Source organism: Pantherophis guttatus, chromosome 6 (genome assembly GCF_059756535.1).
Source record: "Pantherophis guttatus breed Tessera chromosome 6, ASM5975653v1, whole genome shotgun sequence".
In the NCBI taxonomy this organism is placed as follows: Eukaryota; Metazoa; Chordata; class Lepidosauria; order Squamata; family Colubridae; genus Pantherophis; species Pantherophis guttatus.
Window position 1 is genome coordinate 55,057,199 of NC_142068.1, and position 13,613 is coordinate 55,070,811.

Below are 13,613 nucleotides of genomic sequence, written 5' to 3' on the forward strand. Positions count from 1 at the left end.
CCTTTAAAACCAAAAACACCTTCTGATGACGGAGCACAGTCACCCTCACATTCAAGTAGTTCAGAGTTAACATTTTACTAGCAGTCACTACTTCAGGAGGCAGGCTCTCCCATTGCTTAAAGAGCAGGAAGTTTCTCCTTATCTCAAGTTTGGATCTCTCACTGTAAAGCTTCCATCTGTTGGTTCTTATCCTATCCTCTGGTACTATGTAGAATAAATCCACAACCTCTTCCTTGTAACTTCCCTTTATTTAATGGAGGGCTATCATTTCTTTCCTTAGCCTTTTTTTCTTTAGGTTAAACATATCCTAAATGGTCTTTGTGGGATTTAGTCTCCAAGTCCCATGATCATCTTTACCATCCTCTGCACTCTTTCCATTTCTCACTGACCTTATTGTATTGTGGCAACCAGAACAGGGCACAATGTTTCAAGTGTGATCTGACCAGTGCAGCATACTGGTATCCCACTGCACACTTCCCTCCATATGGACATAGACCCATTAAGCACCATGCATTGACTATGATTATTCAGCCACCTATGAATCCATCTAACAGTGGACCATCCATTCCATATTGTTTCAGTTTTACAAACAGAGTTTATAGCCAACTTGATGAAATCTAAGTATACTACATCTGCAACATTCTGTTGGTTCGCTAACCTATTCACACTATCAAAGAAAACAATAATGTTTGTCAGGCACACATTTTTTTTTAGCAAAACCATGCTGGTTTCAGGTCATCATTTATAAGTGCTTGCAAACCGACTGCTTGATTATTATTTTCCTAGGATTTTCCCTGGTATTGGCATTTAGAACCATCTGTCATCAAGCAGATGGTGCAGACCCTGAATGCTCTCCAAAATCTGCTAATAACTTTCGGACAACCTTGGCAGCTTCATTTTTGTGTACACAGGTGATGCCCTTTTGTGTTTTCACACATAGAGAAATGAAGAGCTAAAATGTGCAGGGAAATATAGGTATAGCATACTGCTTTTGTTGTATGATGTTTTACTAAACCTCAGTGGTGAAATAAAAGCCTTTGAAGAAAGAATCCCTGGAGGTGTATTGATCCTTTTATTCCAAAGTTAACATTTTACTAGTTTGTGGGTATGCCTTTTGTTTGTATACTGCCTCTTATATTGCATGGACAACATTACATCAGACATATCCAATTTTACTCAATTTTTGCAAAGTTTAACAGGATGCGTGTCAAATAAACATCCACAGGATTGTCTCTATTACTGCTTTTAAAATAACTTTTCTCAAGTTATATCCATGGGTGCCTGACCCCCACCACAACACAGACCGAAGAAAGGTGTGTGTGTGTCATGTCACAGTACACATTTTTCCCTTTTACACTTTCATAAGCAAGTACATAATGGATGAAGTTTGGTTCATGACATAAATCATATTTCTAACTTGTCTACACCTTCTTTAGAACCTAAAATTATATGTTCAACCTATCTGATAACTTTAGGAGAGGATTACCACAGCTGGAGAGTTATAATAATAAAATAATTATTATGTAATAAAGGCAGAATACAAATAAATAAATAAATAAAACACCTATAGGTTTTAAGTTAAAATTTGACCATATAAAACATGGATCTATATCTCTTCATTTCTGAGGGATTATAGTGCCAGCATTATTTTCATGCCTTTTGTTGGGCACACCTCAGTGAATGCAGCACATCAAGGCCTGCATTTAGAGCATTTTCTAATGAGCCCAATGCAGCATTTTCATTGTGGAAAAGTCAGCAGAACTTGAAATGCCACATATTACACTGTGAGCGCATGCCATAGGTAGCTGTGGCTCAGAAGAGCAAGATGTCATGCTGTTATTCCAAATGGTTTTGGAGCAGTTAAGGCTCTAGTTTTTTTTTTTTTTCAGAAGAGGCCCATGATTCTTCTTAGTGTGGCAGAATGAACTGCTGTGATAGGGGGAAAAGGTTCTTTACAGCATCATAAATGTCAAGGTCAAATGTTTTCTTCCCAATAGGTAAAAAGCCAAAGCCATGGAGTCATTTATTTTTAAAAAAGTCCTAGGAATTCTTGTAATCTGGCTCATATAATCTGAGTGTATAAGAACCAGAATAGTTAGGCTGCAGTCAAGAGGAAAATTCTTTCAGGTCATAGCTGAGGTTCACACATCTTCAAGTTGCCAAGTTTGAAAGACACTGGTCTTCTGTTGGTGAAAGAATCAACTGGATGAGCTGAGGACACCAAGAAGGTTGACAGCTGCAGACTGGTAAGAGGATTGAAGAAAATCCACAGTTGTCTGACAAAGATTTCAAGTGAAGCTGCTGGAAGGAGAAACTGACAAGGAACAAAATCAGCTTTGTTAGCAAGGCAGCCCTGCTCTAAATACTATTCCAAAGCTTGCTAGATTGGTTTAGGAAAAAACTGTGCGCCTTTTGGCTTTCTTCCCATCCACTCCATTTCACTCTGCCCCTTTTTCTCCCAGGAAAGTGAAAAGAAGACTAACTAACATTTCAAAAGAGGAGCTGGATTGGTTTGTTTAGTTAGGCTTATACTTAAGTATTCACGCTAGGAATAGGCCATTATAATAAAAACGGTTGTGGTGGTACTAGTTTGAATATAGCAATACATTTCACTTTAATTAACATCTCGGCTCCGTGTGTGTCTGGATTGGTTACTATTCTTAGCCACCCTCCCACATTTATCTCCTTGCCCATTTAGGCTGCTGGGTACAGCCTTAACATTGAATAGAATCACAGTTGTGCCGGATGCAATGAAAACTAACCTGGAAAATGACAGTAATAAGATTTCGTGCCTGAAATCTATTTGTCCCTCCAAGTGGGGAAGGAAGTTGCAAAGAATGGTATCTAGTGATAAAAATGAAGTTGCTCATTGTCTGTCAATTGGAGGAACATCTTAACAGAGCAAAGAAACTATAACAACAGCAACATACATTAAATCAGTGTTTCTTGACCTGAGCAACTTCAAGAGGATCTAAGACAGGGGTGTCAAACTCAAGGTACATGGGCCGGATCTGGCCTGTGGGGTGCTTAGATCTGGCCCACAGGGCTGCCCTAGAAACAGCGAAGGACCAGCCCATGGTGCCTCTGTCAGCGAAAATGGAGTTCCATGTTTGCTGGCAGAGGGAGGCTGTTGCAGTCGAAAACAGAGCTCTCCCTGGTCTTGCCTTCCTATGGTGGAGACAATGGATCCCTTCAGCCCTGCCGGGGCCATAATAGATGACCCTGACATGAGTGATGTTGAATTGGCCATACCCATGCTGGCCATGCCCATCCAGCTCCCTGAGGTCAAACACAACCATGATGTGGCCCTCAATGAAATCGAGTTTGACACCCCTGGTCTAAGACAACTCGGCATGGCCAACTCAGTCTAGCCAACTTGCACTGGCCAATGTGCCCTGGCCAACTCGCTGTGGGACAATTCAACTCAAGATCACTCAAGAGAGGGACAAATGAATTGCATCAGGCCTTGTCTTGCTTTAGGTTTGAACCTTCTCAAGTTAGAAGTCATTGAAGGTGAAGTTTGCTGCAATTCTACTTGTCCCTCTCTTGAATTATCCTGCAATAGGATGTCTTGTGGCAAGTTGGATGCCGTGAGTTTTCCAGTAGTGATTTGGCCGTGGCAAGATGGCCGGGGTGAGTTGTCCCATTCCAACTTTAAGATGGGTGGACTTCAAGTCAGTCAGCCTGAATTTTGGGAACTAAAGTCCACTCATCTTAAAGTCACTAAGGTTAAGAAACATTGCATTAAATAATATATTTAGTTTATACTTACACTCAAATTTTACAACTTTTAATGAGAAAGTAAGAACCGGCAACTATTGAGATCCAATAAAAATATTTCAGCTATATTCCTGTTTAGATTATGAAATGTATATTAGAGTTACTGAAAGCATGCGTTTGGATTCTTTTCCTTCCTTTTCATATACTTAATTTACTCATATTATTTAATACTTGGTGATCAAGGAATGTAATATAAAGGATTTTATTGCCTTTAAAATTACTACATAGAGAAATAAGGCTTCAAGAATAACTTTTAACTAAGCATTTGTTCTAGAAGTACCACCAAAAATGCCTCAATGATTTGCTCACCTAGTTTCCATTTTCACTATATGATTGTAAGCTTTGTGTATTTATGATAACCTTAATCTGAAACATACCTGTTTACTTTCATGAATAACCCTCAAGGATGTGGCACTTTATAAAAGAGCCAGGCATGTTTAGCTTAAACCTTTGTCTGGAATTCAAGCAAAGGCTAAGCAGTAAGTCACATCTTATTTCATCAAGTAAAATTCTTTAGTTGCTATATTTTCATTATTTGCTATAACTACCTTAGATGTAAGTTAAAAATTAGTATAAATTATTCTTAATACCCATTCATCTGCTTTCTCTCTCTTTGTTTTTAAAAATATTTTAGATGCTTGTCTTTTGGACCACGCTGCTTTTACTGCTCATTGCAGTTAAAGGTAAGATCTGATTGTTTTATGTAACAACTCCAAACTACTGTTGGTTTATCTGTGTTTTGTATCAGCTGAAATGTCAAGGGAATTGTATTGTGAACCATTAAATGTCAAGCTTGGTTTTGGGATTCCAAATTTCCTTTCCTGTAATCCCAAGTAGAAATGTTACTAGAATTCTAATCCTTTTGCAGGGTTTGTTCATTTATGCATTTCCAGAATTGATTATCCATGCTCCTCTCTTACCGATGGGCAGGGAAAAACAGAGAAAACCTAGCCAAAATGGATTTCAAGTGATATAATTCCTTGCAAATAAAACTGATTTTCATGCAGCAGAAATTAATCCACATATCAAAGTGAAGTAGAGACCTACCTCCTTCCCATACAGTTTGCAAATTGCTTTCAGAAGTCTTTTTACTCAAGGTTAGATTAAACCATATTGACTTCAGAAGAGTTCCCAAATGACAAAGAAAACATGGAGAAAATGAATGACTACGTAGTTAGATAAAGGAATGGATACGCTGCTGACATCATTACCAGAGAAGATATGCTATAGACAGTAGAATATGAACTTTTGCTTCAGTTACTCATGTCTTAATTATCTGACACATATATAACAGGCAAAGAAGTTTGCTACGACCGCCTGGGCTGCTTTACTGATGATATCCCATGGTCTGGAACAGTGGAACGTCCCATTGCACGACTTCCTTGGACACCTCAAGAAATAAATACGCGCTTTCTTCTGTATACTAAAAAGAACTATGACAACTTTCAGGTGAGATCTATCCTCCTTTAGTTGAATTTGAAAACATTTTGGACAAATTATATATAATTTGTATTTACTGACAAAGAAATAAAAGGAGACTAGTATAGATCTATTTCAAGCTATTTAGCTCTCATCAGCTAGCCATGCCCTTCTGGGATTCAAACCTGAGCTTGCTTGCATATTAGGCAGATGTATTAACCTCTAAGCCACAGGTTCTCTTCGCTTTGTCAGCTTGTACCAGGGAAGATTAAATGGGTTTTCTATCAAAGCAACCTGGTCTACCCAAATATGGAAAGGAGCATACTGCTTCCTTTTCTCCTTTCAGCCCCAATCCAGGAGCCCTCAGGCAGTCGCTTTCACAACAAACTATTTTGTGTTAAATTTATATTTACTGACAAAGAAATAAAGGGAGACTAGTCAGGGGTGGGTTCTACTTACCTTTACTACCGGTTTGCAACAGGATCACACATGCACAGATCGCTTCTGATGACGTCAGGGTCAGTGGGCGGAGCCTCCCGCCGGTTTTACTACTGGTTCTATAGAACTGGTCCGAACCGGGGGCAACCCACCACTGCAACTAGTATAATATTCCCTGGTACAAGCTGAAAAAGCAAGGAGAACCTGTGGCTTAGAGATTAATACATCTGCCTAATATGCAAGCAAGCCCAGGTTTGAATCCCAGAAGGATATGGCTAGCTGTTGAGTGACAGCATAAATATATGAATGGCAGCATAAATAATGACTAAATATTTGTATATAACTTTTTTAAAAAGGGGAGGGAGACTTCTCTCCCCAAAGCATAAATGTATATCCATTATATATCCTTATTCTTTTTACTATCTACAGTTTATAAGCAGAAAATGAACACATACTGGCAATTCAGATGTGTACATCTGGGTTACACTGTGTTTCCACAGAAAGAGTATGTTTTCTGCTGTCTTCCCTTACTTGCTAGCATAGTTCTTCAAATAGTGGTGGGTTCCTTGTACACTTTCAAAAATGCAATCACATCTGTCTAACCTCTGCTGTTTGCTCTACATGGGGCTACCTTATCTAGAATTGCAGATGTAACCTTGCTGGTTTTCCAATATCCAAAGAGTACGATAAGGTCAATTTTAGTACAGCTATATTAGTTACCAATGTATTTCTGACTTCAAGGCAAGATATTGGTTATTATTTATCAAACTCTTTGTGGATTAAGTTCTCCTAGATGACCCAGGTAGATCTGCACATCCAATCTATGCAGGTCTAAAATGTGGTTTAGTAATATACAACCAATATCCAGTATATCTTTAAAATAGTTGATTCATTGAATCTTTACCTTTTTTTACCTTGATGCCTTTAATAATATAATTTATTATACTTGTTCCAGATGAGAGATTTGTAATGTATTTGATTCAATGAGTAAAGCGTGAAGTGCATAAAAAGAATGAAGTTCAGATTTTATTCTCTTAAAAACTTTATATAATTATGGTGATTGTTATCTTGGATAAGAGTTCAAGAGTTTCCCATCTACCTTTTTCATTTTTTCATTATCAGTTTTCCGTGAAACATAACCAATAATATAATAAATTGTTAATTATAATAATAAGCAATAATCAGAAAACAATACAATTCTCTAATCAAGGAACTACCAAGCAGAAAACCAAAGCCCCACCAACTGTGGCAGGGCAAGCTATTGTGTAGAAACAAGAAGCAAACCCCACACTCACTAGCACTGATTATGTTACCTAGTTGTGTAAAGAAATGTTTGCATACAAACAAGCAAGCTCAGAGCGCACAAAGGACTCCATAGCATAAATAATAGTGTGACTATGTACATGCCTTAGAGTATTTCAAACAACAAATCCATTTAGAGAATATCTATAAGCAACATTATTTAACTCTTTTTGCATCTGCTTTATAAAACATAGACATTTTAATAAAGTCATATATTTAAATACCATCTAGGAAAAAAATGAGAAGACTTATAGTAGTTGATAATGTTATTGGAACAGCATCTGAAATAAATACTCTCATTATATTTATTAATGGATTCAATTATGGTCTGAGACACCAGAAAATACTCTTGTAGACAACAACTCTGATGTCGCACTGAGAAAAAGAAAGTATATTAGTGCTGCAGAAAATTGAAAATTAATTTACAACATATATATTTGCAATACTTTGGTTGTTCAAGAATTAGGTGGGTAATATTAATAATGGATCCATAAATCTCCATCCATACTTAACTATCTAATGCATGAAATATTCATATTCCCAAGGTGCTCATGAATGAAGTGAAATTGTTTCAGTTGTGACAATGCTTAAGAGTAGAGAAAAAAACAAATGCCCTCTCCGTCTCTGTGTATGTGTATGTGTGTGTGTGTCTCTCTGTCTCTCTCTCTGTGTCTTTCTCTCCCTCTCTCTGTCGTTCTCTATCTAATATTTATGTAGATTTTTATATTTTTACAGGAAATCACTGCAATTAATCCAGAAACAATTGACTACTCCAACTTCAATGCCAGCAAAATAACCCGTTTCATCACCCATGGATTCATAGACCAGGGGGAAGAGAGGTGGCTATCAGATATGTGCAAGGTACAGCAAACTAAAACATTTATATTATGCCTTCGTTTGGAAATCTCTTAATACCCAGACAGATAACTAGGAAAAGCATCACTTCTGTGTGACATAGATGTGCCTGCTGGAACAATTAAAGAAAAGAAAATACAAGCAGACCTCATTTAGCTATATCACTGAGATCTGAAACTCCATTGTTAATCAATGCAGTCATTTAAAAAAAATTGCTTAGCAGTGGCAGTTCCATAAGTACAAAGTCTGATCCTAACTATCACTAGTTCATTGCCATCGTAAATTCAAATGATCACTGAGCAAGTGTCGTTAAATGAGGACCACCTCTAAGAACTTATAGTTAAGAGTGAATTTCAGAATTGGTTTGCCATAGTGATCAAACTGGAAGGTTTAAAAGTCATTGCAGGCAAGATCCATGAAATCATACTAGGTTGTCCCGATCCTTTAATTCCTAAAACTTAAAATAATATTCACATAATATTCACACAAGGAGCTAGAGTTTTCTGTTAAGAGAAACTCCAATATGTGGCTTGACTTCCTTACGCAATATGACAAGAGGATCCCACCAAATTTTGCAATGTGAAATGCTTCTGCTCAGAGTTCCAAGAAGTCGGCCATAATATTTCTCAGGATACTCTTTTCCAAAGGTGCCTAATCTACTTTGACTGTGGACTTCAACTCCCAGAATTCTTAAAGTGGCCAAGGTTGGACACCCCTGCTCTACTCCATTCTTTTTTCTTAGCTTCTCCAAGATCCTTTCAATATGGCATTGTCACTCAGCATGCTCAATCCTCATTGGACTGTTTTTAGCAAATTATACTCATAGGTTTTTTCTTTCTAAATATATTTGAGGTCTATGAAAGTCTTTAAGATACTTGCTTTTGGGGTATAGGAGGCTATCATTTTAAATGAAGCACATCTGCCTTTCAGCTGCCCCGAACAATGTAAAAGAACACAATGATGAAAAATGGTGACATTAAAAGCCCAAATATCTATGATACTTGTATACAATAAATGGCAAAGAAGAATATCCAACACATATTTTCCCAAGCCAATGTCTGTCAATTGTGTATCAGACTATAACTCCCAGATTTGCTAGCTGAAGTAGCTCCAAAGGACTCACTGTTTGATTCAAGTGGCACTGCTATTTGGCACACTACACTTGAAGTTGCCCTTCCATTTCTGCATCTGACTTATGTGCAGAGTTGCTAATATCAGCATCACTCCTTCCAAGTACCACTCTTGTCAAAATTCTCCTCCTCCATGCCAGTCTTTAGAGAGATGTCCAAGCAACAGTGAGAAAAACTAGGTACAGATGGGTACCTAGGTACAAAAAGGGGGCATGAAAAATATGGAAGGAGCAGAGGACCACATAGTGACAGGTTAAGGCCCAGACCAATCGTCTTCCATTTCCTGTTTGCCACTTAAAGTGGCAATTTTATCTTGCATTTCAGCAGTACATCTACGGACATCTGGAAAAATTGAGAGTTAGAACTACCTCTCCGAATATCTGGAAGGAAAAGTCTTGAGGAAATCTGTTTATAGGTCCTAAAGAGAATGGGCGTTGACTTACCTGAACGCTTCTTCTCGTTGTTCCGGCTACAGTGGTCAGGATTGGGTAATGCCATGATCCAGTTATTGATTGAGTCTGCATAGCTGAGAAGCTCCTCCCCTTTGATCTGCTTCCCAGCTTTCTGATGAAAGACGACGACGCAGACAGGCACTTTGAGCTGTAAAACAAGGAAAGAGACAGATCCACAGAAAACTTCCCACCTATGAGGGCCCAGACAGGGAGGGGCTGACCACTGTAGCCGGAACAACGAGAAGAAGCGTTCAGGTAAGTCAACGCCCATTCTCGTTGATCCCGGCTCCAGTGGTCAGGATTGGGACATGCCCAAGCAGAACCCAAAGGGAGGGACTAGCCCGAGCAGGTGGGGAAGGAACCCGGAGCACCTGTTGGAGCACCCTACGACCGAAGGCCGCCTCGGCCGAGGCGAACCGATCGAGACGATAGTGTCTGATGAAGGGAGTGGGGGAAGTCCAGGCGGCAGCCCTGCAGACTTCGTCTAAGGATGCCTGGGTGGCCCACGCCGCTGAAGTGGCAGCGCTACGCGTGGAATGGGCTGTAATGTGCCGAGGCACCAGAAGGGAGAGGACTTCATACGCCTTGGCGATGGTAGCCCGAATCCAACGGCCCAGAGTGGCCGATGAAACTTTCCTGCCGAGGGAAGAAGGTTGAAATGAGACCAGGAGAGATTCCGACTGGCGTAGGGAGGAGGTCCGTCGCAGGTAGATGCGAAGGGCCCGACTGACGTCCAGGGTATGCCACGCTCTTTCTCGGGCGTGGACGGGATTGGGGCAGAAGTCAGGGAGCACTAATTCCAAGGACCTATGGTAAGGAGAATTGATCTTGGGAAGAAAGGTGGGGTCCAATCTGAGGACCACCCTGTCGGGGTGAAAGATACATAAGTCCTCCCGAGCTGAAAGGGCCGCCAAATCGGAGATCCTCCTGGCCAAAGGAATGGCCAGGAGGAAGGCTACCTTATAAGAGAGAAAACGAAGCCCAACTTCCCTTAGGGGCTCAAACGGAGCTCTGGTAAGAGCTTCTAGGACCCGGGGAAGATCCCAGGTAGGATATCTATGAAGAGGGGCCGGGCGAATATTGGAGGCCCCCCTGAGGAACTGCCTAACTAGAGGGCGGGAGGATAGGGAGGTCCGGGAGCCACAGCAAAGGATAGAGGAGAGAGCGGCTACTTGCCTGCGGAGTGTGTTGGGTGCCAAACCTGAGTCAAGACGATCCTGCAGATAGATGAGCACCTGCTCCGTAGAGGCTGCCGTAGAAATGATGGAGTGGCTGTCGCACCAAGATGAAAAGGTCCTCCAGGTGGAGTCGTATATGCGAGTAGTCAAGGGTCTACGGGCTGCCTGGATGGTGGCGGCGACTCTGGGAGGAAGACGCCGGGAGCTCAGCAGACGCCGCTCAATCGCCAGGCGGTTAGCTGCAGCCATGCTGCGTCCGGATGAAGAAGTGAACCCTGGCGAAGGATGACTTTGTCCGGGGGAAGGCGCCAGGGAGGCCGAACCAAGAGAGCCTTCAGGTCCGCGAACCAAGGCCTGCGAGGCCAATGGGGGGCAATTAGCAGCAGCTCCGCCTTCTCTTGTAACATCTTCCTGATGACCTTGGCCACGATGGGAAGAGGAGGGAAGGCGTATAGAAGGCCGGGAGGCCAGACGCTGTGTAGAGCATCCACGGCCTCTGCTCCTGGTTCCGGAAACCGTGCGAAGAACCTCTGGGTCTGTCGATTGCTCCGTGTGGCGAAGAGGTCCAGGACTGGAACTCCCATGCGAGATGTGATCTCCCGAAAGAGAGCAGGTTCCAGGGTCCACTCCCCGGGGTCCACCGTGGTCCTGCTCAACCAATCCGCCTGAGAGTTCTCCACCCCCGAGATGTGAGTTGCCCTCAATGACCTTAGGTGCAACTCCGCCCAGGAGCCCAGTCTCTCGGCTTCCTCCATGAGATGCCGAGAGCGGGTCCCTCCCAAGCGGTTCACGTGGGCCTTGGCGGCCACGTTGTCCGTTCTGACCAGGACATGCTTGTCCTGAACCTCGGGGGCAAAGACTCGTAGGGCCAGGTGGATGGCCCGGAGTTCCAGCCAGTTTATGTTGTGCTTTAAATCCGCCTGGGTCCATCGACCCTGGGCGAGGGAGGAGGATAGGTGGGCCCCCCAGCCATGAAGGCTGGTGTCTGTAGTCAGTATAAGACACTGAGGAACCCTGAACTCCCGCCCCTGGAGAAGAGCTCCCGAGGACCACCAATCGAGGGACTGGAGCACCTTGGGAGGAAGATGGACCCGCCGGAGGGAGGACCCCATCCCCCGTTTCTGGTAAGGTAGGAGGAACCACTGCAGATCCCTGCAGTGAAGACGTGCCCAGGGAACTATGCCGATGCAAGAGACCATCTTTCCCAGGAGTTGGGAGAGCGAAGCCAGGGAAGAGCCCCTCCCTGCCTTCACTGTCCTGACCAGAGACCGCAGGCTGGCCAGGCAATCCTGGGAAAGGTAGACCTTGCATAGACTCGTGTCGATGATCGCCCCCAGGTGTTGGAGACGCGTGGCCGGGACCAGATGGCTCTTGGTCCGATTGATAGAGAATCCGTGGGATTCCAGGACTCTGAGAGTCGTTGAGAGATCTTGAAGGGCCTGACTCTCCGAGACTGACTGGACCAGAAGGTCGTCCAGGTAGAATTGCATCCGGATGGGGATGGACCTGAGGAGGGCCGCGATGGCGGCCATCAATTTCATGAATACCCTGGGGGCCGATGAGAGGCCGAATGGAAGAGCCCTGTACTGATAATGCTGGCTCAGGAAACAGAAGCGGAGAAACCTGTGGTGGGCGGGGAGGATGGGTACATGGAGGTATGCCTCCGTCAGGTCGATTGACGAGAGGTAGTCTCCAAGTCTGATGCCCTCCAAGATGGTCTGGAGGGACTGCATCTTGAACTGCCGGTACACTATCCGGCGGTTCAGGGATTTGAGATCTAGTATCACTCGCCATCCCCCTGAAGACTTCCGGATAACGAACAAGCGTGAATAGAAGCCTTGTTCGAGCTGCTCCTGGGGCACCGGCTCGATGGCTCGGATGACCAACAAGTGACGAATGGCTGATGCCACCAGGAGCCGGGAGGATCTGTTCCGGGAGACGGGACAGCGAAGAAATCTCTCTGGGGGGGTGGAGAGGAATTCGAGAGAGAGGCCAGAGCTGATGGTCTCCCTGACCCAGGTGTCCGACGAGGTAGCTGCCCACTGGCTGGCGAAGGAAGCCAGGCGGCCTCCAATGGGAAGCTGGGCCAAGCCGTCAGCGTGATCTACAGAACCCCCGCCCCCTGCTCCCTCGAAAGGGCCGTCTGGACTGACCTCTAGGGGGAGGACCTTGGCGGTCCTGGGGTCTAAATTGCCTAGGTGGGGGGAACCGTTGGCGACGGCTCCCAGAGAAACCCCCATCTGAAGGCCTGAAAGGGCGGAAATTAGATTGAGACCTGAAGTCGGAACGCCGAGACAAGCTGGGTAGAATACGGGGTTTGTCCTTGGACTCTATGAGGAGAGGCTCCAGAGGGGCTCCAAAGAGCTTGGGCCCTTCGAAGGGGGAAGATGCTAGACGCCATTTAGATTTGGCGTCGGCTTGCCATTGGCGAAGCCAGAGTAGATGCCGGGCAGCTATGGAAGAGCCAATGGCCTTAGCAGCGAAGCGGGAAGAATTTAAAGTTGCATCCGCTGAAAAATCTAGGGCTGCAATGATTTTGCTTATGTCCTGCTGGGCCCTTAAATCGGAGACAGGGAGCCTGGCCTGGAGTTGGCGGAGCCACAAATTGAGGCCCGGTTATAAAAGGAGGCGGCAAAGGAGGCCTTGACCGACGAGGCAGTGGCCTGGTGAGATCTAACAAGGGAATGTTCCAGGCGCCTATCTTCCGGGCGTAGGCCTTCCTCAGGTGGCCCTGTCAAATTAGTGGGGGCAGATAGTTCTGCCACAGGCTGGTCCACAGAAGGGACCTGCAGGAGAGAAGATAATTCAGGAGCCAAATTATATAAACGTCTGTCTAAGACATTGGGACTGGGGCCAGACGCCGGAGCCGCCCATTGGCGTTGTAAAACATCCCGAAAAATCTTGGGGCCCGGGATTTCTTCAGATTCAATGGTAGGTACTTCAAAGAGGGGTATAGATGAGGATGGACCCTCCCCCGTGTTGACAGATGAGGCCTGAGAAGAGCCCAAACCAGTAATGGCCTTGGCCTTGTGGAGTAGGGAACGAAAGAGCTGGGGCTT

General features: G+C 44.0%; 1 protein-coding gene across 1 annotated transcript in view; it reads left to right on the forward strand.

The window, feature by feature from the left end:
- Positions 1-5,028: 5,028 nt before the first annotated feature.
- The window catches only part of LOC117678844 (pancreatic triacylglycerol lipase-like), a 31,089-nt gene continuing 22,504 nt past the window's right edge, over positions 5,029-13,613 (forward strand). The window contains 2 exon segments of the mRNA XM_060682960.2: positions 5,029-5,229; positions 7,675-7,800. Of these exon segments, the coding sequence (XP_060538943.2) occupies positions 5,044-5,229; positions 7,675-7,800 (312 nt within the window). The 5' untranslated portion in view covers positions 5,029-5,043.